The 25,495-nt window shown below is 40.0% G+C and overlaps 1 protein-coding gene across 1 annotated transcript in view; it reads right to left on the bottom strand.

Moving 5' to 3' along the window:
• NBAS (NBAS subunit of NRZ tethering complex) overlaps window positions 1-24,994 on the bottom strand; it is a 336,306-nt gene extending 311,312 nt beyond the window's left edge. Inside the window, exons 1-6 of the mRNA XM_052647567.1 lie at window positions 24,864-24,994; window positions 22,724-22,778; window positions 21,061-21,097; window positions 18,456-18,533; window positions 18,061-18,108; window positions 13,209-13,252 (exon numbers count right to left, since the gene is read on the bottom strand). Of these exons, the coding sequence (XP_052503527.1) occupies window positions 13,209-13,252; window positions 18,061-18,108; window positions 18,456-18,533; window positions 21,061-21,097; window positions 22,724-22,778; window positions 24,864-24,980 (379 nt within the window). The 5' untranslated portion in view covers window positions 24,981-24,994. The remainder of the gene's footprint in view (window positions 1-13,208; window positions 13,253-18,060; window positions 18,109-18,455; window positions 18,534-21,060; window positions 21,098-22,723; window positions 22,779-24,863) is intronic.
• Window positions 24,995-25,495: the final 501 nt, after the last annotated feature.

Genomic DNA, 25,495 nt, shown 5'->3' with positions numbered 1-25,495 from the left:
AACGGCGGCAGTAAGGAGATACCCCTCGTCCAAGGTAAGGAGCAGCGGCTGTGCTTTGCTGGAGCAGCCATGAAGAGATACCCCATGCACAAGGTAAGAGAAACCCAAGTAAGATGGTAGGTGTTGCAAGAGGGCATCAGAGGGCAGACACACTGAAAGCCTACTCACAGAAAACTAGTCAATCTAATCACACTAGGACCACAGCCTTGTCTAACTCAATGAAACCAAGCCATGCCTGTGGGGCCACCCAAGACGGGCGGGTCATGGTGGAGAGGTCTGACAGAGCGTGGTCCACTGGAGAAGGGCATGGCAAGCCTTCAGTATTATTGCCTTGAGAACCCCATGAACAGTATGAAAAGGCAAAATGATAGGATACCAAAAGAGGAACTCCCCAGGTCAGTAGGTGCCCAATATACTACTGGAGATCAGTGGAGAAATAACTCCAGAAAGAATGAAGGGATGGAGCCAGAGCAAAAACAATACCCAGCTGTGGATGTGACTGGTGATAGAAGCAGGGTCCGATGCTGTAAAGAGTAATATTGCATAGGAACCTGGAATGTCAGGTCCATGAATCAAGGCAAATTGGAAGTGGTCAAACAGGAGATGGCAAGGGTGAACGTCAACATTCTAGGAATCAGCGAACTAAAATGGACTGGAATGGGTGAATTTAACTCAGATGACAATTATATCTACTACTGCAGGCAGGAATCCCTCAGAAGAAATGGAGTCGCCATCATGGTCAACAAAAGAGTCCGAAATGCAGTACTTGGATGCAATCTCAAAAACGACAGAATGATCTCGGTCTGTCTCCAAGGCAAACCATTCAATAGCACAGTAATCCAAGTCTATGCCCCAACCAGTAATGCTGAAGAAGCTGAAGTTGAACGGTTTTATGAAGACCTACAAGACCTTTTAGAACTAACACCCAAAAAAGATGTTCTTTTCATTATAGGGGACTGGAATGCAAAAGTAGGAAGTCAAGAAACACCTGGAGTAACAGGCAAATCTGGCCTTGGAATGCAGAATGAAGCAGGGCAAAGACTAATAGAGTTTTGCCAAGAAAATGCACTGGTCATAGCAAACACCCTCTTCCAACAACACAAGAGAAGACTCTACACATGGACATAACCAGCTGGTCAATGCCAAAATCATATTGATTATATTCCTTGCAGCCAAAGATGGAGAAGCTCTATACAGTCAACAAAAACAAGACCAGGAGCTGACTGTAGCTCAGATCATGAACTCCTTATTACCAAATTCAGACTCAAACTGAAGAAAGTAGGGAAAACTGCTAGATCAAATTGCTTATGATTATACAGTGGAAGTGACAAATAGATTTAAGGGCCTAGATCTGATAGATGGAGTGCCTGATGAACTATGGAATGAGGTTCGTGACATTGTACAGGAGACAGGGATCAAGACCATACCCATGGAAAAGAAATGCAAAAAAGCAAAATGGCTGTCTGGGGAGGACTTACAAATAGCTGTGAAAAGAAGAGAGGCGAAAAGCAAAGGAGAAAAGGAAAGATATAAGCATCTGAATGCAGAGTTCCAAAGAATAGCAAGAAGAGATAAGAAAGCGTTCCTCAGCCATCAATGCAAAGAAATAGAGGAAAAGAACAGAATGGGAAAGACTAGAGATCTCTTCAAGAAAATTAGAGATCCCAAGGGAACATTTCATGCAAAGATGGGCTCGATAAAGGACAGAAATGGTCTGGACGTAACAGAAGCAGAAGATATTAAGAAGAGGTGGCAAGAACACATGGAAGAACTGTACAAAAAAGATCTTCACGACCCAGATAAACATGATGATGTGACCACTAATCTCAAGCCAGACATCCTGGAATGTGAAGTCAAGTGGGCCTTAGAAAGCATCACGACGAACAAAGCTAGCGGAGGTGATGGAATTCCAGTTGAGCTGTTTCAAATCCTGAAAGATGATGCTGTGAAAGTGCTGCACGCAATATACCAGCAAATTTGGAAAACTCAGCAGTGGCCACAGGAGGGGAAAAGGTCAGTTTTCATTCCAATTCCAAAGAAAGGCAATGCCAAAGAATAATCAAACTACCGCACAATTGCACTCATCTCACACGCTAGTAAAGTAATGCTCAATATTCTCCAAGCCAGGCTTCAGCAATATGTGAACCGTGAACTCCCTGATGTTCAAGCTGGTTTCAGAAAAGGCAGAGGAACCAGAGATCAAATTGCCAACATCCGCTGGATCATGGAAAAAGCAAGAGAGTTCCAGAAAAACATTCTATTTCTGCTTTCTTGACTATGCCAAAGCTTTTGACTGTGTGGATCACAAGAAACTGTGGAAAATCCTGAAAGAGATGGGAATACCAGATCACCTGACCTGCCTCTTGAGAAAGCTGTATGCAGGTCAGGAAGCAACAGTTAGAACTGGACATGGAACAACAGACTGGTTGCAAACAGGAAAAGGAGTACATCAAGGCTGTATATTGTCACCCTGCTTATTTAACTTCTATGCAGAGTACATCATGAGAAACGCTGGACTGGAAGAAACACAAGCTGGAATCAAGATTGCTGGGAGAAATATCAATCACCTCAGATATGCAGATGACACCACCTTTATGGCAGAAAGTGAAGAGGCGCTAAAAAGCCTCTTGATGAAAGTGAAAGAGGAGAACGAAAAAGTTGGCTTAAAGCTCAACATTCAGAAAACGAAGATCATGGTATCCGGTCCCATCACTTCATGGGAAATAGATGGGGAAACAGTGGAAACTGTGTCAGACTTTATTTTGGGGGACTCCAAAATCACTGCAGATGGTGATAGCAGCCATGAAATTAAAAGACGTTTACTCCTTGGAAGAAAAGTTATGACCAACCTAGATAGCATATTCAAAAGCAGAGATGTTACTTTGCCGACTAAGGTCCGTCTAGTCAAGGCTATGGTTTTTCCTGCGGTCATGTATGGATGTGAGAGTTGGACTGTGAAGAAGGCTGAGTGCCGAAGAATTGATGCTTTTGAACTGTGGTGTTGGAGAAGACTCTTGAGAGTCCCTTGGACTACAAGGAGATCCAACCAGTCCATTCTGAAGGAGATCAACCCTGGGATTTCTTTGGAAGGAATGATGCTAAAGCTGAAACTCCAGTACTTTGGCCACCTCATGTGAAGAGTTGACTCATTGGAAAGGGATGGGGGCAGGAGGAGAAGGGGGACAACCAAGGATGAGATGGCTGGATGGCATCACTGACTCAATGGACGTGAGTCTGAGTGAACTGATGCTGGGAGGGATTGGGGGCAGGAGGAGAAGGGGAAGACCCAGGATGAGATGGCTGGATGGCATCACTGACTCGATGGACGTGAGTCTGAGTGAACTCCGGGAGATGGTGATGAACAGGGAGGCCTGGCGTGCTGTGATTCAACGGGTCGGAAAGAGTTGGACACGACTGAGGGACTGAACTGAACTGAACGCATATACATGGAATTTAGAAAGATGGTAACAATAACCCTGTATGCAAGACAGCAAAAGAGACACAGATGTATAGAACAGTCTTTCGGACTCTGTGGGAGAGGGAGAGGGTGGGATGATTTGGGAGAATTTTGGCATTGAAACATGTATAATATCATATGTGAAATGAATCGCCAGACCAGGTTCAATGCATGATACAGGATGCTAGGGGCTGGTGCACTGGGATGACCCAGAGGGATGGTATGGGGAGGGAGGTGGGAGGGGGGTTCAGGATGGGGACACGTGTACACCCGTGGCAGATTCATGTTGATGTATGGCAAAACCAATACAATATTGTAAAGTAATTAGCCTCCAATTAAAACAAATAAATTTATATTTTAAAAAATAATTTAAAAAAAGAAAAATAAGACAGTAAACCCCAACCAGCTCAGTAACTTCATTAAATGTAAATATCCTAAACATTACAAGTAAATGACAGAAATTGTCAGACTGAAAATAAAAGCATGACTCAAGTTATATGATTTCTACAAGAACAAGAGATGTACATTTAATTGATACACAGAAAAAATGCAAAAGAGGAGATAAAGATATGTCATGCAAATGCTAATCATAAAAAAGCGAGAGCAATTATAATATCAGACAAAACAGAATTCAACTGTAATACTATTAGACAAAATAGAATAATATTAGTCAAAGAGTATTCCTGGAAATAGGGATATTCCATCACAATGAAGGAGCCATTTCCTCAAGACAATAAAATAATATGTGCAGATACCTAAAAACTAGAACCCCTAAATATCAATACATAAAGACTGATAGAACTAAAGGTAAGATAAACAAATATGCAATTATACTTGGACACATCAACCCTCTCTCAGGAACTGATAGAACTAGATAGAAAATTAGTATATATAAAAGTTTGAACAGCTCTGACACCCAGTTCAATGTAATTAACACTTTTACACCTCTATATTCAATATCTGCACCCCATATCGGAGAAGGCAATGGCGCCCCACTCCAGTACTCTTGCCTGGAAAATCCCATGGACGGAGAAGCCTGGTGGGGAGCAGTCCATGGGGTCGCTAAGGGTCGGACACGACTGAGCGACTTCACTTTCACTTTTCACTTGCATGCACTGGACAAGGAAATGGCAACCCACTCCAGTGTTCTTGCCTGGAGAATCCCACGGATGAGGGAGCCTGGTGGGCTGCCGTCTATGGGGTCACATAGAGTCGGACACGACTGAAGTGACTTAGCAGCAGCAGCAGCAGCACCCCATATGCAATAATCAAATTCTGAAGACAGAATTCTTTTGAAGACAGACAATATGCTGCTATGTATAAATCAAACTTTAATATATTTAAAAGGTTAAAATCATATCAAATATGTTCTTTAATCCCAAGAGAATTAAATGAGATAACAAAAATGCTTATATTAACACAAGCTTAAACGCTTACGGAGAAAAAAGATTTAAACTCAATGATCTAAACTTCCATCTTCCATCTAGACAAATATAAGCAAATTAAATCTCATAGAAGAAAGGAAATAGAGCAAAAATCAGGAGAATAGAAAATGAAACCAAAATCTATTTTTATTGAATATTAATAAACTGATAAAAACCTGGCTTCACTGACCAAGAGAAAAGGGAACACAAATTACCAGTATCAAGAATAAAAGAGGAACATCACTACAGATCTGACATAAAATAAAAGGTAACGAAGAAACATTACAACTTTATGCCAATATATAGTAAAATATAGAGGGAAATTCCATAAAAGATGGGAATTAAAAGAAGAGGAAATTTAAATTTTTAAAAGCCTTATATCTATTTTTAAATTTTAATTAAGAATTATCAATAAAAACCTACCCACAAAACTCTAGTTTCACTGGTGAATTCTACCAAACAATTAAGAAATTATTCCAATTCTACATGCTAGTAAAATAATGCTCAAAATTCTCCAAGCCAGGCTTCAGCAATACGTGAACCGTGAACTTTCAGATGTTCAAGCTGGTTTTGGAAAAGGCAGAGGAACCAGAGATCAAACTGCCAACATCTGCTGGATCATCGAAAAAGCAAGAGAGTTCCAGAAAAACATCTATTTCTGCTTTATTGACTATGCCAAAGCCTTTGACTGTGTGGATCACAAGAAACTGTGGAAAATTGTTAAAGAGATAGGAATACCAGACCACCTTACCTGCCTCCTAAGAAATCTGTATGCAGGTTAAGAAGCAACAGTTAGAACTGGCCATGGAAAACACACTGGTTCCAAATAGGAAAAGGAGTATGTCAAGGCTGTATATTGTCACCCTGCTTATTTTACTTATATGCGGAGTACATCATGAGAAATGCTGGGCTGGAGAAAGCACAAGCTGGAATCAAGATTGCCGGGAGAAATATCAATAACCTCAGATACGCAGACGACAACACCCATACGGCAGAAAGTGAAGAAGAACTGAAGAGCCTCTTGATGAAAGTGAAAGAGGCTAGTGGAAAAGTTGGCTTACAGCTCAACATTCAGAAAACGAAGATCATGGCATCCGGTCCCGTCACTTCACGGGAAATAGATGGGGAAACAGTGGAAACAGTGTCAGACTCTATTTTGGGGGCTCCAAAATCACTGCAGATGGTAATTGCAGCCATGAAATTAAAAGACGCTTACTCCTTGGAAGGAAAGTTATGACCAACCTAAACAGCATGTTAAAAAGCAGAGACATTACTTTGTCAACAAAGGTCCGTCTAGTGAAGGCTATGGTTTTTTCCATAGTCATGTATGCATGTGAGAGTTGGACTATAAGGAAAGCTGAGCACCTAAGAATTGATGCTTTTGAACTGTGGTGTTGGAGAGGACTCTGGAGAGTCCCTTGGAATGCAAGGAGATCCAGCCAGTCCATCCTAAAGGAGATCAGTCCTGGGTGTTCATTGGAAGGACTTATGTTGAAGCTGAAACACCAATACTTTGGCCACCTGATGTGAAGAGCTGACTCACTGAAAAGATCCTGATGCTGGGAAAGATTGAGGGCAGGAGGAGAAGGGGACGACAGAGGATGAGATGGTTGGATGGCATCACCGACTCAACGGACATGAGTTTGGGTAAACTCTGGGAGCTGGTGATGGACAGGGAACCTGGTGTGCTGCCGTCCATGGGGACGCAGAGTCGGACACGACTGAGTGACTGAACTGAACTGAACACAAAGTCTTACAGAAAACAAAAGGGAACACTTGACAACTCATATTCTGAGACCAGCACTACTCCAGTGGTAAACCAGAAAAACATTACCAAAATAAAAATCTATAAACCAATATCTCCAGTGGCAAAGACAGGTAACAATAATATGCTGTTATAAACAATTATCTGCACAGAGGCCTACTGAATGTTCTACCTTGCTGCTGATATCAAGTACAACACTGGGGTACTTACTGCTCAGAGATCCAATACATGGGCATTTTCTGCATAATTTGGGTAGTTGGGAGACCTATGTCCTAACACAGGAAGTTATCCAGTAAAAAACAAAAAAACATTTAAAAAGATACTTTGGGAAATTCTTCTTGAACTTCAACCTAGATGACTTAAACAATCTTTAAATGAAGAAAATAGATTATAAAACTTTTACTTTCATAGAACATATCTACAGTAAAAATACCTAGAGAAAAAAACATCTGAAAGAACAGATCATGAAATGTTAGTCTTACTTATCTCTGGATGATGTGCTTATCTTTATTTTCTACTTTTTGCTCATTCTTAGTTTCTAAAACTTGTACTGAGAATGTGTATTGTTTTGTCAATAAGAAAAAAATTATTAAAATTCATGAAAACAAATTTAAAACGCTATATAAGCTGAGGCTCCTGAATCACACAATTCAAAAGAAAAATGTTTCATTTCAAAACCAGGGCGCTTCAAACGGTCTATGCTTCCCAACATTTTTCCTATCAAGACACACATACACTATCGTGTTTGTATGGCACTGGTGGCTCAGTGGTAAAAAGAATCCGCCTGTCATGCAGGAGACACAGGTTCGCTCCCTGGGTTGGGAAGATCCCCTGGAGAAAGGAATGGCAAACCCACTCCAGTATTCTTGCCTGGGAAATGCCATTGACAGAGGAGCTGGAGGGCTACAGTCCATGGGGGCCACAAAGAGTAAGACACAATTTAGCAGCTAAACAGCATGGCACCTATGGGTAAGTAGATGAGGCTGCTGGAAATTGGAGGCAACCAGCCTGAGCTTGTGCTGTCAGAGGGCCACCAGGCCACTGGGCAATTGATGGGATCTCAGCCCACATACATCTAGGCAAGCTGCTGCTCAGGAAGCTCTGGGTTATGGTATCTCAAACTCAGAAACATGAGAAAAATCTCCTGATTAACATAGGATAGCTATAAAAATGTCTAATTCCATGTGCTATTTTTAAGTCTTTATTCAAGATAGAGAAGATGAAAGTACTGTTTATGTCCTGGCCAACACAGCCAAAACAAGTTGCAATCCACATTTAAAACATCCTCAAATAGCATATATTTTATCAAACAATAACTGAAAAATATTGAAGTGGAACCAAATAGCTCCTATTTCAGTCTGCAGACTCTACTGTGAGTTTCAGAAATGCAGTAACAACAATCTGGCTCCTTCTCTCCAGGCATACACAGGAAACATCATTTGGCAGATGAGAGTTATGCCCATAAAGATGAGTTAGATGATAAGCAAATGATCATTACCTCACATTATATGAAATGGAAAGAAGCCATTAATGCAGCATTAAAGTCATAAATTCACACATTCAGAAGCCAACAAAATAAAACATTAGTTCTCAAAGCATTATTATCTCATTCATGCTGCCACATTAACTGTATGCAGTAGAGTGAAAAGTGAAAGTCACTTAGTAATGTCCGACTCTTTGCAACCCCACGGACTACATGGAATTCTCCCAGGCCAGAATACTGGAGTGGATACCCTTTCCCTTCTCCAGGGAATCTTCCCAACCCAGAGATTAAACCCAGGTCTCCCTCATTGCAGGCAGATTCTTTACCAGCTAAGCCACCAGGTACCAGCCCATACACAGTAAAAGCTCTAACAAATGTTACAAGTTGTCTGAAATACAGAAGGGTTATCTTCCCATTTTCATGTTAACTCACAGATTTCTTGGTTTACTTATGGTCTCAGAGCAGGGTCTACTATCAAAGCTCAAAGGGGCCCTGAGTGTCTAGATCACTCCTAGATTCTGAGCACACTTCTCAAAAGCCCACCACATGGTCCCCAAGCCCCAACGCAACAAGAGGGAATCACCAGGGAAAAGGTAACTGAATATCCCCAACTATTCTAGGAACTTCTTGATCCTTATACTTTATTTACTCCAAACGTGGTCCACTTCAGTGCTGGTGAAAAACCTATACAAAGCAAATTGAGAAAAACTTGGAACCCCGAAGTTTTAGAAAGTCACAAAAACTACTCGCCTTCTATTATTCTCAGAAAGATACTAAGTAAACATGGCTTCTTATCTATCCTTATAGTTCTAACTGTGGTATGTATACACACTTGTGTACAAAAGGAATAAAAAACACGAGTATCGGAGAAGGAAATGGCAACCCACTCCAGTATTCTTGCGTGGAAAATCTCAAGGACAGATGAGCCTGGCGGGCTAGTCTATGGCACTGCAGAGTCGTACACAACTTAGCAACTGAACAACGACACACAATCAGGCAGACTGTGATTTGGGGAAATAGTTCTTGATGGAAATGTGACATAAAATGAAGAGTGAAGTGATCTAGCAATATGGAAAACAGAGTTTTGTAAGAAAGTAACATCTGTGTATAGAATAATAATTTCAAATATTCAAACAATAAAGTCCATGGCTAAAGAAAAAAAAAAACACGAGTATTACAATTACCCACAAACTTATATATAATATATATAATTAATATATATATTGTATATTTATAATTATATATTTATATATTTATTTTATATATATAAATATATTTCATATAAATTATACAAAATATATAATATAATGTATATAATATATACAAAATACATACATATATGTGTATGTACATACACACACATATACACACATGAACTTATAAAATTAACCCACAAAAAACAAGGAAATACACTATGTTCATAGATTCCTTTATAAAATCATTTTAGTAGTTATCAAATACCATTATCCACTTGATATGGCCAAAAGCTGTGTGCCTACTATGTGTTAGACACCACGCTAGGCACTAAGAATGAAAAAAAAAAAAACCAAGTTCAGTAACAGAAAAACCCTGCCTTCAATCTAATTAGGAATCACACAAGCAAACCAACAATTGAAAAAGGAAAGGAAATTAGGCTAAGTGCAATGATACAGGTACAAAAAGTCCTACAGAAACATTAAGAAAAAAATGCACAAATCATGAGGAAGAGGCCAAGGAAAAAAAGGTTGCCCAAAAAAGCTGATATCTGAACTAAAACATGAGAGCTAATTAATTAAATAGAACGGTGGATGCATCTAGACTAACGGAACCATCGCCACCACGGTATAAAGAGCACAATGGGCTCAAACTGCAAGCTCAGACCACGGGACACATGACAGGGCCATCTCACAGGACAGACAGGCAGACTAGAGCTAGTCTTATTTCCTGAACTAGAAAATGAGAGCTGCATTCTACAGTCAACGGAGCACAAGTGAAAGGTCTTAAGCACATCTTACAGTACTAGTCACAATAGCAATAGCTTAATGTCCCCTAAGGACTCAGCATGTCAGACATTATTCTAAGAGATGTGTATGTGTATATATATATACATATATAGGCTCACATCATTTCTCCACAACCCCTTCTACAGGTTTGAGCCCGTATTACAGATCACTGAGGCTCAGAGACATAAAGTATCAATAACATGTCCAAGGTTAGTATCTAGAAAGCAGCAGAGCCAGACTTAAAGGGAACCTTGATAGAATTCTCATTGAAGAATGATCAGTTTGACAAGCAGTGTAAAGTATGGATTAGTGAAGGGCATATAGAAGAAAACCTGGTTAGGAGACTGTTGCAAGAAACCAAATAACAAAAACATTATGAGCCTGAACTAGGGCTGAGACAGATGACGTGCACAAGCAGCAAGCAAGCGTCATTTAAAAACATTCTAGGGACCTGGTGAAATTAAGATGAGTCTTCTCCATTGCATCACTCAGTATAAGCGCAATGAATTATTTCTCTCTCTCCCCCACGATGGGCTAAATCCTTAAATCTAGGTAACCTATATCTTATTCCTTGTTGTATACACAGTGCCTAGGATAATAGTGCCTGGTATGGTGGCAACGAAATAAATCTTTGTCAAGGAAAGAAAGAAGGGAAGGAAGGTAAAAGAAGAGAAAATGCCTCATTTTTGCCTTGGTACAGATGAGAGTACCACTGACCAGGGTACTGAGGGAACGGGGTACTCCAGGTAACAGAATGGAAGGAACAGATTTCAAGAAGCGGAGGTGAATTTATATAAATATGTAGGAAGTTTCACATTTGCTCTTAAGTGACAATACACACTGTGTAAAGCTAACTCCGTAACAACTCTATTTATTAGTTGATCCACTAGTAGACAGTCCATGGGGTCCAAAGAGTTGGACATGACTGAACACAAAGCACAGACATGGAATTGGGGCTTCCCTGGTGTTTCAGATGGTAAAGACTCCACCTGCAATGCAGGAAACCCAGGTTCGATCCCTGGATCAGGAGGGTTCCCTGGAGAAAAGAATGGCAACCCACTCTGGTATTACTTGTCTGCAGAATTCCACCGACAGAGCCTGGCGGGCTACCGACCATCAGGTCACAGAGTCCAACACGATGAAGCAACTAACACACACGCATACATGGAATTGTACAAGAATAATAATTCTAACATACTAATATAATTAATATCACCATTAACATGGGACTCAAAACATTTTTAAAACATTTGATTTTTACATCTGAACAGCTGATAATGAGAAGGAAACTGGCCCTAGGCCACCAATGGTGCATTTGACCACGAGCTTAAGCCCAGCCAGGGGAATCCTGTCTTCCCACCATTCCGTAGATTTCAAAACTATCAATGCCTCCCTTCTCCTGGCTCTTTCATTGTCAATTATTTTAATCTAATGCTGTTTTTTAATTTAAAAAAAATTATTAAAAAGCAGAGATATTACTTTGCCAACAAAGATCCATCTAGTCGAGGCTATGGTTTTTCCAGTAGTCATGTATGGATGTGAGAGTTGAACTACAAAGAAAGCTGAGAGAGCCGAAGAATTGATGCTTTTGAACTGTGGTGTTGGAGAAGACTCTGGAGAGTCCCTTGGAAAGCAAGGAGATCCAAGCAGCCCATTCTAAAGGAGATCAGTCCTGGGTGTTCATCGGAAGGACTGATGCTGAAGCTGAAACTCCAATACTCTGGCTACCTGATGCGAAGAGCTGACTCACTGGAAAAGACCCTGATGCTGGGAAAAATTGAAGGCAGGAGGAGAAGGGGACGACAGAGGATGAGATGGTTGGATGGCATCACCGACTCAATGGACAGGAGTTTGAGTAAGCTCTGAGAGTTGGTGATGGACAGGGAGGCCTGGTGTGCTGCAGTTCGTGGGGTCGCAAAGAGTTGGACACAACTGAGCGACTGAACTGAACTGAATGCTGCTTTAAGGTAAAATATGTATACCTTGTTTTTCCAAGCAAATGGGGAAAAGGGCATGAGAAGCACTAAATACAGTGTGTGGCACACAGTAAGGACACAAGTGGTTGTCATCACCCGTGACCATGATTATCATCATCACGATTCCGACAATCTCTCCACTGTTAAAAGTAACACAAGGTCAGACAAATGTAAGTGGAGGTCCTGTAAATAAAACATAATAGATGCATTTATGTAACAGCGCATACACTTACTTGTTTTCTTCCAAACCTAAGCCTTTTCACACATAGCTCTCATAGATCAAAACACTCTCCCTGCCTTCTCCTACCTTCTACTCATTCTTAAGCTTCCTCTCCAAAAGTCACTTTTTCTGAACAATCTCCTCTCACACTCTTGGTTAAACTCTCACTCTGCTCTGTATTTTTCCTTCAGATTTATCAAAATCTGTAAGAATATATCTGAACATGCCTTGCGAAGGGCTTCCCAGGCGGCACTAGCAGTAAAGAATCCACCTGCCAGTGCAGAAACTGCAAGAGACACAGGTTCGATCCCTGGGTCAGGAAGATCCCCTGGAGAAGGAAACGGCAACCTGCTACGTATTCTTGCCTGGAAAATCCCATGGGCAGAGAAGCCTGGAGGGCTACAGTCCCTGGGGTCGCAAAAGAGTCAGACACAACTGATCACACACACACATGCCTCATGAGGTAAAGGCTGATGCATTTTTGCTCATGATCAAACCCCTCAAACCCAGCAAGATGTCATATATATACACAAATGATACTCAGTAAATTTCTGCTGAATCGTGTATCAAAGAATGATCAAATCCCAGACTATTTACTAGTTTATATCTGACCAACTCTGGACATACCTACAAATGATTTTCTGCATTCAATTCAAAATAAAAGAGTACAGACACTTACAAGAACATTATTAAAACTGGCTAAGAGTTTTGTAGAACATGTCAATTTCATCTCTCTCCAAAATTCACATCTTAAAACAGAAATCGGTTAAGATGTGTTAAAATTATTTTAATAAATTCATAATCATCCTTGCCAATAAATAGCATCTATTCTGATTTTTAAGAAATATTAATTGTTGTAAATTTGAATTTCTCATTTTTTGAATATTCTGGAAACTCTTACCTTGACATTTCCCAATAATAGATGTAAAATCATCTTTTGCAGACCTGCAAAAGACATATGTAAAAGTAAGACAACAGTTTTGCCATAACAAGACTGTGTAGTACTACTATACGACACCACAGACCAGACAACTTCTCTAGACAACATTAATGTTTAATGACATTCCTTCCCTCATACAGATAGGTTCTGTGCCACAAATACGACACTTTCATTGGTAACAATGTTTTCTTTCAACCTTATTTCACTAGGTACACAGCTACAGTAAGAATACAGCAATACAAGCATTAAGTGATTTTAAGCACAGCCTTTTGATACCATAGAGATGCCTGAACCCTAGACCCAAAGGCTCTGATTTAGTAAATCTGGGATGGGGCCCAAGCAAAAGTATTTTTTTAAGTTCCACAGATGGATCCTGGTTAGCTTCCCTGGTGGCTCAGAGGGTAAAGCATCTGCCTGCAATGTGGGAGACCCAGGTTCAATCCCTGAGTTGGGAAGCTGGAGAAGGAAATGACAACCCACTCCAGTATTCTTGCCTGGAAAATCCCATGGTCAGAGGAGCCTGGCAGGCTACAGACAGTCCATAGGATTGCCTAAGAACCACTGATGAGTATCATATCACAGATTTTAATCAGGGGAAAAACTCTTGTTTTCATAAGTCAAACAGCTTTAACAAGTGACCATATACATATATATTTTATACATATAAATGACCTACTCGATATCTGTATTCTTGAAATATATACCAAAGTAGCCTAATTATTATATCTTCAAAAATGAAAACTGTTAAACCTTCTAGAAAAGAATTTATAAGCAATTATCCAAAACTTTAACGTCCATGGTATTTGATCTAGCAATTTAATTTCTATAAAGTTATCCCTGGGAAATAACTACAGATATACACAGATAAAGGCAGTTAATGCAGTCTTATTTATGAAAAAGAAAAATACAGCCAGTATAAAGAGATTAATTATTAAATTTTGCTACATATACTCTATGAAATATTATGTAATTATTGTATGTGACATGAAAAGATGCTAACAATGTATTAGTTTACAGAAGTTAAAGAAAAAGGTATCAAATAGAATGCAGAGTATCATTCTACTAAATATACACATAGTTTATACACACACACAAATTTCAAAGAACATACATCAAAATGTTAATAGTAGACAACTTTTGGACCATAAAATGTGCTGTTCTTTCATAAATACTTAACTGTATTTTCTAACATTTGTAAAATAAGTGTTACCTTTAAAACAAATTTTAAAGACAAAGATTTTTAGCCATTTATTAAATTATATTAACAAAATCCAGCTACAATTATGGAAATAAATTTCCTTAAGAAATTAAGACTATACACCCTCCACATGGTCTAGAACAAAAAAGAAATGACCTCACAAGTGAATCTGACTTAATGTCAGCTCTTGTAACCTGGACAAAATATTCAACATGATTTCATTTTTGCTTTCACTAAACAGGATAAGTAACGGCAACTTCAGAGTTCAGAGAAGATTAAATCAGACATCACATATAAATTACCATGAACTAGACCAGGTGGCGCTAACAGTAAAGAACCTACCTGCCAGTGCAGGAGATACAAGAAACCAGGGTTTAAATCTCTGGGTCGGGAAGATCCCCTGGAGAAGGAAATGGCAACCCACTCCAGTATTCTTGCCTGGGAAATCCCATGGACAGAGGAGTCTGATGGGATACACTCTACAGGGTCACAGAGAGCTGGGCACAACTGAAGTGACTTAGCACACAGAGTGAAGTAATACAATCACAAACAATAGTTTGTTCTTTTGGCTGGAAAAGGGGAGGAAGGGAGGGGAGACAAATCTGTTTTGTCAAAACGTCACAGAATATATTCACTTAAGATACTTGAGCAAATTGGGAGGAGGGGAGGCAAGGGTGCCTTTTTTATGAGTCCCTTATTCTAATGCTTTTTACTGTGTCTCATGAAAGTTTCTAATCAGTTCCCATATTTATAACAGCCCATAATCTTAAGAAACTATCACTTCAATACTTAGGAAAAGAGGAAGTATGTATTAAACACTTATAGTCCACAACCACCAAATGACAAGTAGCAATTCACAAACTGTTTTTCACCCATGTCAACTCCACACATAAGCAGGTTAAGTGTCATAGTAGAGCATGTGATTGAGGCCTTTGCCACTCACTTCAAAACTGAAGATGAGGGACAGCAGCCTAGCCCTGCACTGCCAATAGCAGAGCTGTCTCCTCAACTATAGTGTTTCAGCTTTGCATGTTTTCCACTGAAACTATCTCCTGTTTATAACCGCTTCCTAATATCGAATAACAACCCCAGACACTATAATTATCTTTCATATTCTAATTCAATCTACAAATATTTACTGAATACTGAGTGCCGACTACTATTACTACTGGAGTCAATCTTAGATTGCATGTGCTCCTCACTGTGGTAGAGAAGACACAAATGAGCAGTGAGAATAAACATCTTAAAAATTCAGGTACAGCCACTAGTCACAGCATTGACTTTGGGGATCCACCTTGCCCTTTTTCTTTGCTGACCACCCCACTTTGCTTAAAGACATTTCCTCTCAGGTTACTGCAAAGTAAGTGTGGGTGTCTATCTGCGACAAAAGCAACTGAATGCCAACGTGAACAAGAGAGTAGGCTCTGCCCCATAATATCCTCTTCAGAATCTGCTTCCCCATCCCACTTGCTGACAGACCAGGCCACTAAAACATTAACTAAGCACCTATTACATCCAAGGAAATATACAAGTGCAAGGGGGAAAAAAAAAAAAAGAAAACAGTCCATGCCTCCAAGGAACACACAGTATAAAGGAGCCGAGACTTCAGATCCCATTCACTGGAGTTTTAAACAAATGGCACCCCCTTGGAGGAGTGCAAAGCAGAGGCCATAAATATACTGGGGGAAACCCACGTGTAAACATATTGGCATAGATGGCTAAAAGGCATGACCAAGAGGTAGTACAAATTTGTAGACAAGAGCATGAACACTGAAGCTAGGAGAGCTGATTTCAAATCCCTGGGCAAGTTATTTCACCATACTGTGCCAGAGCCCTCATTCCTAAAATAGAGAGAAAGGACTTCTGCATGGATTGAGCTAACATGTGTAAAACACCTACAACAGTGCCCAACACCATTAGCATTACCTTTTTATCATTTATGTGTTGATTATTATAGGAGCATCAAGGATTGATACCCAACCAATAAAGGGAAGGGGATCCAATGGGAATAAGTCCCTGAAAGGTTTTCTCATATACTGCCTCTTGGCCCCAAAAGTCTTTAAATATACCAAGTTACAAAACTCTTGCAAATTACAGACCAGACGAATAAGATCTTGACGACCATCACGTCTGTTGCCCAGAAATCTTCCCTCACTGCTTAGTCTCAAATGCATGAGCAGACTCCTACAAAGCTGGCCTATGTATACATTTTATAAATATTACTGTACATGCTAACAATCCAGTAGCAAATTCTCTTACAAAAGCAAATAATTACTTTTTTTCTTTTCATCACAATTTTTAGTAACAAGTTCCAGAAACCTTTAGTCAAAATCTCCTTCACAAGCCTAAGCATCAATCCTTTGCCACATGTGTATTCCAGTCCTACCAACTAAAGCCATTCCATTAACGTTTCCATTTTGTGAGGGGGAAAAAAAGATGGCAATTTTGACTACTATCTGCTGTTCATAAAGAAGTCACACGATATACACATTTCTCTAAGAGAAACACTTCACATCACTGCAGCAAATGGAGAAGGAAGTACCAGCCCATCTCTATGAACAATTATCAGCTAAAATACCGTGCCCCCGAGGCTCACTCTTGCTGTTAGAGAAGAGGGCCCTGCCTATCAAAGCCATGTGGAATGAAGAGTGAAGTTCTGAAAAGCAGTCATTATTGCCAATCATCTCTGTCCTGATGGTTTTAAGACTGATCACAGAGGCTCAAGATCTGAAGTCAGAGCCCCAACGGGAGCTAACCCTCCATCTACTCCCCTAAAAGTTATCCAAAGCTAATTCCAGTTCAGTTTGGATAAATGAAAGAAGAAATTTTGCAAAGAGAAACAATGTGCTAAAAACTGAATGCTTATTAAAACGAGTTTCAGTCCACAATAAAGTAGCAGAAAAAAGTTCTGACTGGTATCCAGGCAGCCTGAAATTTCCACCTCAGTTGCTTATATTTTGAGACTCAAGACTTGGGGCTTTCCTGGAGATAGGAGTGGCCCCCAGATTTAGAGGTAAAATATGTTTAGTCTGCTGTTGACAATTTCCTGAGAGCATAAACTAGTTTTCCTAAATTAGTTGCCAATGTTGCTATTTCTTTCACAATTGATATAGTACTTAAAAATAAAGTGCATGAGAAGCCCAGCTCAGAGAAGTCTTCTAGATGTAAATGTAATACCACTGATGTTTCAGGAGGACAGAGAATCAGTGGTCTCTAGTAACACTAAGCCTTAGTGTTCTGCAGGCCCGTGTTCCATCTACAGCTTTATGCCAACAGAGTAAAGCTGTCTCGATTGCTTTTTCACCTACCTGAACATCTGCTTATCTGACTTAGCAATAAACGAAGAGTAATTTTCAGAGCTCTGGAATATATGCTTTTGTCTACTGAGAAAGCAAAATTTCTCAGGAGACAGAGTGATCAAGGGAAGTAGAAGGCATACTCTGAGAACAGTCTTCATCCTTTAATTAGCATAAGTTGGCATTTGACACCTTACAAAACTACATGAGTTAATAAAAAAAATTCCTTTAAATATACCCCCTTTAAAAACCTGAGTTCTCATAAATCAAGTAAATCTTTTCTGAAGGGAACTGCTGAATGAATACAACTGACACTTACCTGATCTCCACACACTGGTCTTGAACAGCAGCCAAGAGTTTCCCATTGCTTTCATGGGGAAAAAGAGAAACAAATCCCTGTATGAGTATCTGTAGCTCTCATTATCGTAGATGGAACCATTTTAAGAAGTTAAAATCATTTTCAAATTTTTTCACATCTTTATCCAATTTGTAACCTTATAATTAGATGCGTATATAGGTACAAAGGCATACAAAATAATTCAATAGAGTTGCATTAATATATTTAAACAATATTAATCATGTGTGACACAGGGAATTTATATACAATAGAAAACCAAGAGAGCAAGCCATAAGGACCCTAAAATTAATAACCATAATGGAATTTAAATGCTAATCCAGGTAGAGAAACATTAGGTGAATTTTATGCATCCTTACCTTGCAAGTACCAAATGCCAGTTTATCTGTTTATTAACCAAGCGAACCAGTCCATCAGGGAGCAAGAAAGGTGCAGGGCTGAAACCATAACACATTAGCTAATTAAAAAATCTAATCATGAAAACCACATATAGTAGGTAAATATTATAAACAGCAGATCTATAGTGAACAAGAGAGATTTTTTTCCATTAGAATATAAACACAGAATATTGGCAAACTCAAAACTGAAAGTAACTAATTCGATATCTGAAACTTGACCACATACATTTCTCCATTACCAAAAAAAAACCCTGGTTATGTGGTCAATGATATGTTTTTTCTAAGGAAAAGATATTTGAAGGTGCCAGTAACAGCAGAGTCAGCTTATAAGAAACACTTCCTGCAACGCATACCCAGAAACACAGGCTCCAACTCCAACAAAAACAAACTCTAGCACACAGCTAAACTCACAGAGAGAAACAGAAATCTCCTAAGAAATACAAATGCAATGAGAACAAAGTTGGAAATGGGCACAGGACAAAGAGAGGAACAGAACTGAAAACGGAGAGTGAACACCTGCGAGGGGCCACAGGAAGGACACAAGCGGGAGGTGAAGACCCCCATAAAGACCAGGACCCTCAAAAGACTGTGCCATCAGTGCAAGGGGAACAAGCCAAACGTCACCAGGAACCCAGGGAGACCTTCAAGAATCTCATCTCTGCAAGGAATTCTGATCTGGGGGGGGGGGTGGGGGGGGGGGGATGGGAAGAAACCTCCTAATGAAAAAACAAAACCCCAAGTCTTTACAACATGCAAGATTGGACGGTGATTTCACTTTACTCACATGCTGCAAGGTTCCCAAGCATAAGCTCACAATAGCATCATTCAGAAAAGATACAAGGAAACGACCCACCACATGTGAATCAGGAGATCAGACAAATCAGAGGAGTAACACATGAAGAAAATCAAGAAAATAAGTGCGAAAGAAAAAATAATTCGATGGGAGGAAGAGAAACAGGAAAAAAGAAAAAAACATGGAAATTAGAAAACACAACATAGGATAAACAATATTAGTAATTTACATCCAGTATATTTATGTTCATTTTTTAAGACAAAACAATTAATGCCATGAGGTACTTAATATTATCTAAAAGATATGAAACATGCCTGTGGTACAATCAACAGGAGAATGATAATTTCCTCTGGAGGGGAAGAAGACAGGCAAAGGTTGGGGTGGCGAGGAGTGGACTTAAGCTCTAACATGTTGCATAAAAATTAAAACAGGGCCGTCTGAAGCACATGTGGCAGAACAGCAACAACTGCTTTAATTCAGATGTGGATATGATCATAACAGATTACATTACTGTCTACAATTTTCAGTCTGTAATATTTCATGATTGAAAGAAAAAAAAAACCTTGAAAAGGCCACTCAAAACAAATATTGGCTCCAAGAACTTTTAGGTATAATCATCATAAGCTCAAGAGCACAACAACTCAACTACAAGCTTTTTGAAAGAAACATACCACAGAGAAGACTAGATGATCACCCCATGGTCCGCTCAGTCTATACACTGATCAATGTGGCCAGTGCAAGGAAAGGGACTTCTCACGAGAAAGACACCTCCTAACGCCTGAGCCTAAGGCGTTTACACGCAGGACAAGGCTTGCAACAGAGGGAGCGTTTGCAAGTCCTCCTCCTCAATAAATAACAAAAGAACTTACTGTTCAGGAGCACCCTAAACAGATGTCTTTTCTGCCATCCCTAACCAAGGGTTCTCAGCACTAGCAAGTGTAGCCCAGTGAGCCCAGGAAAAACAGCCTACCTCTTACACTCCCCTCCCCACGACCACCCTCTCTCTCTCTCAGTTCTCTATCACATTCCACATCCCCCAAAATAAGAAAAAATTCAGTGAGAAATTCAATGCCTGCATACACACATACACAGAATAAAAGCAGAAAAGCACTGGAGATAACCCTAGGGAAGAGCCAAAGGTTTGTTTTATAGGACAAGAACCCTGTTATCTCTAGAGCTCTTAAGATTAGCTTTCCCCGAGGAAAAAGCAATCTGTGGGAAATAATTCTATAAATCAATTTCTACACATGCATCTAAAAGCAAAAATGTATCTTTGGTCAGATTAATCATCTCCTTGTTTCCAAAATTAGCACCAGGCCTAAAAACATACTTAACACTCAAAAGAACTAAGACGTTTCCAAGAACTGAAACCTAAGAGAACCTTCTCTGATGCACAGCAACTGAACACTGACTACAAGAGTTGATACAACAGTAAGAACAAAGAGGTTTTTAAAAAGATAATGCAAGAATAGGTCCATCTGTTCTTGAATGTGTGCATTCAAGATAAGGCTGAGAAAACATTCCGAGAATGCAGAAATGGTCATGAGATATTCTCAATAACGACTAAGGGATGGAAAATTAGCCTACATTTACCGAAAGATCTTGTCAGGGTATACCAAATGTTTGACAGGGCTGTTTTATAAACTGGGTTCACCTGAATGTCAGCATCCATATCACAATCTGGGATTCAATTCCGAAAGCTTCAATAATAAATAGGATAATATTGTTTGTACTTGCTGTGCATACCATTTCTTTGAAGCGCTGACAACTCACCTGTACCAGATATATTGGCTTAAAAATAATAAACGATCTGTAATAAAAAGAAACAGCAAAGCCAAATATGAATGAGCTACTCTTTGGGAATCATTTTCTATTTTAGATTTACTGACAATAAGTCTAAAGTACACTATAGAGTGAGTCATTACAAAATAAAACATGGAGAATACAAATCTTGACAAAAATAAATATAATCTAATATACACAGTAACTCTCACAAGATCATATATTTGTTTATATGTCTCATATATTTGTTTATATGCTTATATGTCTCAAGTCTGTATTATTCAAAACTTTGTATAACAAGTAAAAGTGGTTTGAGATGCAAAATTTCGCCTAAAAAAGAGGCTTTAATGAAACCACAGAGTAGAAGTCATAGTGATCACCCACGAAAACCAAAGTATCTGGATAAAGATTATGATACCATTTCACACTTTACAGCAAAGACATAAAAATAATAATGCCTAAAATGGGGAAGTCCATGGGAAACAAAATCTTCAGCACACTATTGAAAAGCAATGTTTTATATGACTTCATTTAAAATGTACACTTATGTGTGAACCTGTGTTATGTATGTGACAAAAGCAAAAGGTCTGAAGGACAAGAGATTATCGCCAGGTGGTAAAATGAGGAATTATTTATTCCCATTTGTGGTCTTTTATATTCCCAAACTTGGTATATTACTTGTATATATTTCCTAAATTTTCAAAATTTCACATTTGATAATAAGAACTGAATATGCTAGTGTGTCTTATAACAGAAGATAAAATTATTATTATATTTTCAATCGTACTGATGAACCTATGTGCAGGGCAGCAATAAAGACACAGAGAACAGAACTGTAGACACAGGGGGTAAGGAGAGGATGGGATGAATGGAAACACATTCACTGCCATATGCAAAACAGCCAGTAGGAATTTGCTGTATGGCTCAGGGAGCTCAAACTGGTGCTCTGTGACAACCTAGAGGGGTAGATAGAATGGGGTGACAGGTGGGAGGGAAGTTCAAGAGGCAGGGGACATATGTATACCTATGGCTGATTCCTGTTGATGTATGGCAGACACCAACACAATACCATAATGCAATAAGCCTTTAATTAAAAATAAACTGTAAAAAAATGTGTCTGTATAAACATATGAATACATCCATATGTGTATATATGTATATATACACAAATGCTTACATAGACCTATATAGGTAAGACACATGCATTTTTTTATAAAATAGGTAACATTTATGCTATTAATACTCATTTTAATCAGGCAAATTAATAGTAATTTGTTTAGCAACTGAGTTTACATTAAAACTCAAAAGGACACATTTTTAAATCCCTAAACTTCTTAAAAGAGCACAGTTACAGAATAGGAAAAAATAAGGAAAAAATTATCTGCTAACTATATCATAAATAAATAAGCTATGGTGGTGGTTTAGTCACTAAGTCGTGTCCAACTCTTGTGACCCCACGGAATGTAACCCACCAGGCTCCTCTGTCCATGAGATTTCCCAGGCAAGATCACTGGAGTGGGTTGCCATTTCCTTCTCCAGGGGATCTTCCCAACCCAGGAATCGAACCTGCATTTCCAGCATTGCAGACTCCTAGGCCACAGGCAGACTCTTTACCAACCAAGCTATAAGGGAAGCCAAAATAAGCTATACTCACCTCTAATTGCTTTTGTGATGATAAAGGATGCACCATGTTTCCGGTTGCCTCTAGGCTGCAAATGAAAAAAAATTTGAGAATTTTCCACTGATACTTATATAGTAAGCTGTATTTCTTTGCTAATACTCAGTACTGGGCACAAGTTACCAGTATCTTTAAAACTACTTATAGATAGAAACAAAACAAGGAGAAGCAGCATAGGAAAGTGAGCATGGCAGAGATACAGGCATTCGTCAGGGTGAATTCTGCAAGATAGGACAGGGATTGAGGCTGGAAAATGTTTCTAAATCAAAGCACCAGTGCAAACACAAAAAAAGTCAAGGTCTAAGACCCACACTGGTTGCCAGTTGGCACAGTCTATTTTGGAGGCCTACAGAGGCCTAAAAGGGGTTTTGCTTGTAGAAAAAGCGATCATATGGATCAATAAACTCATGCCCCAAAGCAAATTTATTGAACATTAGCTGCATATTCATACAGAAACTACTACAAACAGCCACACTGATATATAACTGCTATATAAATAGTTCCTTAAGTACAGACCAAACATAGGTTAAACAATACTAGGCACTATAACCTGGAAGATGTCCTAATGGTCACAAAGTGCAGACAGATATGGCTTAAAAGCACAATAAAAGTTATTTCATTCAACAAACATGAATCCATCATTTACTTTGCAGAAGACAAAATTTGGTTTGGGGAAGGAATATAAACATGAGTCAAATGTAGCTGACTTTCAAGAGCTTGTAGTTCAGTTAAAATCAATAGAACCAAACAAAAAAGTGTTATGAGGTTTCAATGTAAGTTGATGCAGTACATATTTCTTTAACCAATTTATAATGTGAAGCATTTCTGTAACATTATGTAATTAACCACTGAGTGCTAAGGTGTGGAAAGGTATCCTATTCAATCAGTGGCAGCAGCAACTTTCCAGCTACATAAGATACAAAATATCAATTGTTTGACACAAACAGAAACTATGTAAATACTTTTTTAAAATTATGCATGAGGATCTCTGCTAGCCTACAAAATATTCCAAAAGGCAGAAACTGCAGTGGGAAGGAGGTTAAAGAGAAGCTTATAAACTTTACAGGAGACGCAGTACTTTCTCCACTAAAGAAACTCAGCAGCCAAAAAAAAAAAAGAAAGAAAGAAAGAAACTCAGAAAAGAGACTGTAAATAAGAATTCGTATGGGCTGGAGCCCATGATCCTTAACGAAACTCCTTTCCCACCTTGCTGCATATTCTGATCTTAAAACAGCAACTGGCACACGTTAGGCACTCAGTAAACACGTTTAATAAATGCGGGTTTCTGCTTCTTATCTCCACCCTGTGCCTGAGAGGTCCTTTCTATTGACCTACTGTCCTTTCTATTGAAACTACTGACTCCAAGGTCTAGATTACCAACACCTACGACCCCTCTTCTAACAAAGAACCCAACCCCGGGTCCTCATAAATTTTCACTCCTCGGGGCATTTTGCTCACATCACTATTAAAGTGCATATTACAGCAGGTGATGAAAAAGTTTACTACACTGTCTTCCCTCTAAGGCCGCAAGTACCACCAAACTTATTCACTTCGGAAGCACAGCGCCTCACAGTATCTGGGACACGTACAGACATACACATACACTCATTAATTAATTAAATAACACAGGAACTGACACAACTCGGGTCCAGATAGGAACAAAGGTTTATGCCGCGCTCCATGACAGCCCAGCAGATGCTGAGATGACTGCAGGGTCCTGGAAAATACTCCCACAGCAGGTGAGGAGCAGCCCTGCAGGAGCGGGTCCGGGGAAGGGACTACCGAGGGTCTAGGTGAGGGAAGGACCCCCGAGTCCAACGCTGTGCCTCCCCTCCAAGCAGGGACGGTGAAACAGAACCGGGGTAGTAAAGTACTTGCCTCAGAGCCCGAGGTTTCGCCCCCCGCCCCACCCCGAGAGCCGAATTAGGAGTCCAGGAAGCATGCCAGAAACTCCACCTGGGGGACCCGGACCCCCGTTAGCTCGCGGTGCCGTTGCCAGGACGACCGCACAAGCGGTGGAGCCCGGCTCCATCACCCTACGTGGCTCCGGCTACGTGTCTCTGCCGGGGCAGCGCCGGCACCAAGCTGGCGGCAGCCCCGGCGGGGCCTGGTTCACCTGTACTTCCGTCTCCGGGGGCCACTCGGTGTTGACCAACAAGTCATAGAGTATCGTCTCCTCCTCGCCCTCCGCAGCGCCTGGATTCACGGTCGGCAATGGCTCGGAGGACGCCATATTTGCCCCCACCAAGTGCTGGGGCAGGGCCACTACGGCAAGCCGCAGCGGACAAGCTTCCGCGGCCACGCCGCCTGTGATTCCCGGGGAAAGGGGTGGAGTTAACCCAGGGTGGAAAGGAAATGCTGAGTTGAAACCCTTCTTAGAGTAGGTGGAACAACCTCTCGCTTGTCTTGCGGTACAACTTACATTCTGGTCTTGGTACGCTCCCTCTTTATTAATTGCATGAGATCAGCCACATCCCAACCTCTCTTACCCCGTCAGCTTCTATAAAACGAAAGTGATAGAACTATCTTCCTGAGATCCTTTCCAAGGCAAACCATTCATCATCACAGGAATCCAAGTCTATGCCCCAACCTCTAACGTGGAAAAAGCTGAAGTTGAAAGGTTCTATGAAGTGAAGTGAAGTCGCTCAGTCGTGTCCGACTCTTTGCGACCCCATGGACTGTAGCCTACCAGGCTCCTCTATCCATGGGATTTTCCAGGCAATAGTCCTGGAGTGGATTGCCATTTCC

This window comes from Budorcas taxicolor, chromosome 11 (genome assembly GCF_023091745.1).
Source record: "Budorcas taxicolor isolate Tak-1 chromosome 11, Takin1.1, whole genome shotgun sequence".
Lineage (NCBI taxonomy): Eukaryota > Metazoa > Chordata > Mammalia > Artiodactyla > Bovidae > Budorcas > Budorcas taxicolor.
The sequence above is the reverse complement of the archived record's forward strand: the minus strand, read 5'-3'. Positions and strand labels throughout refer to the sequence as shown.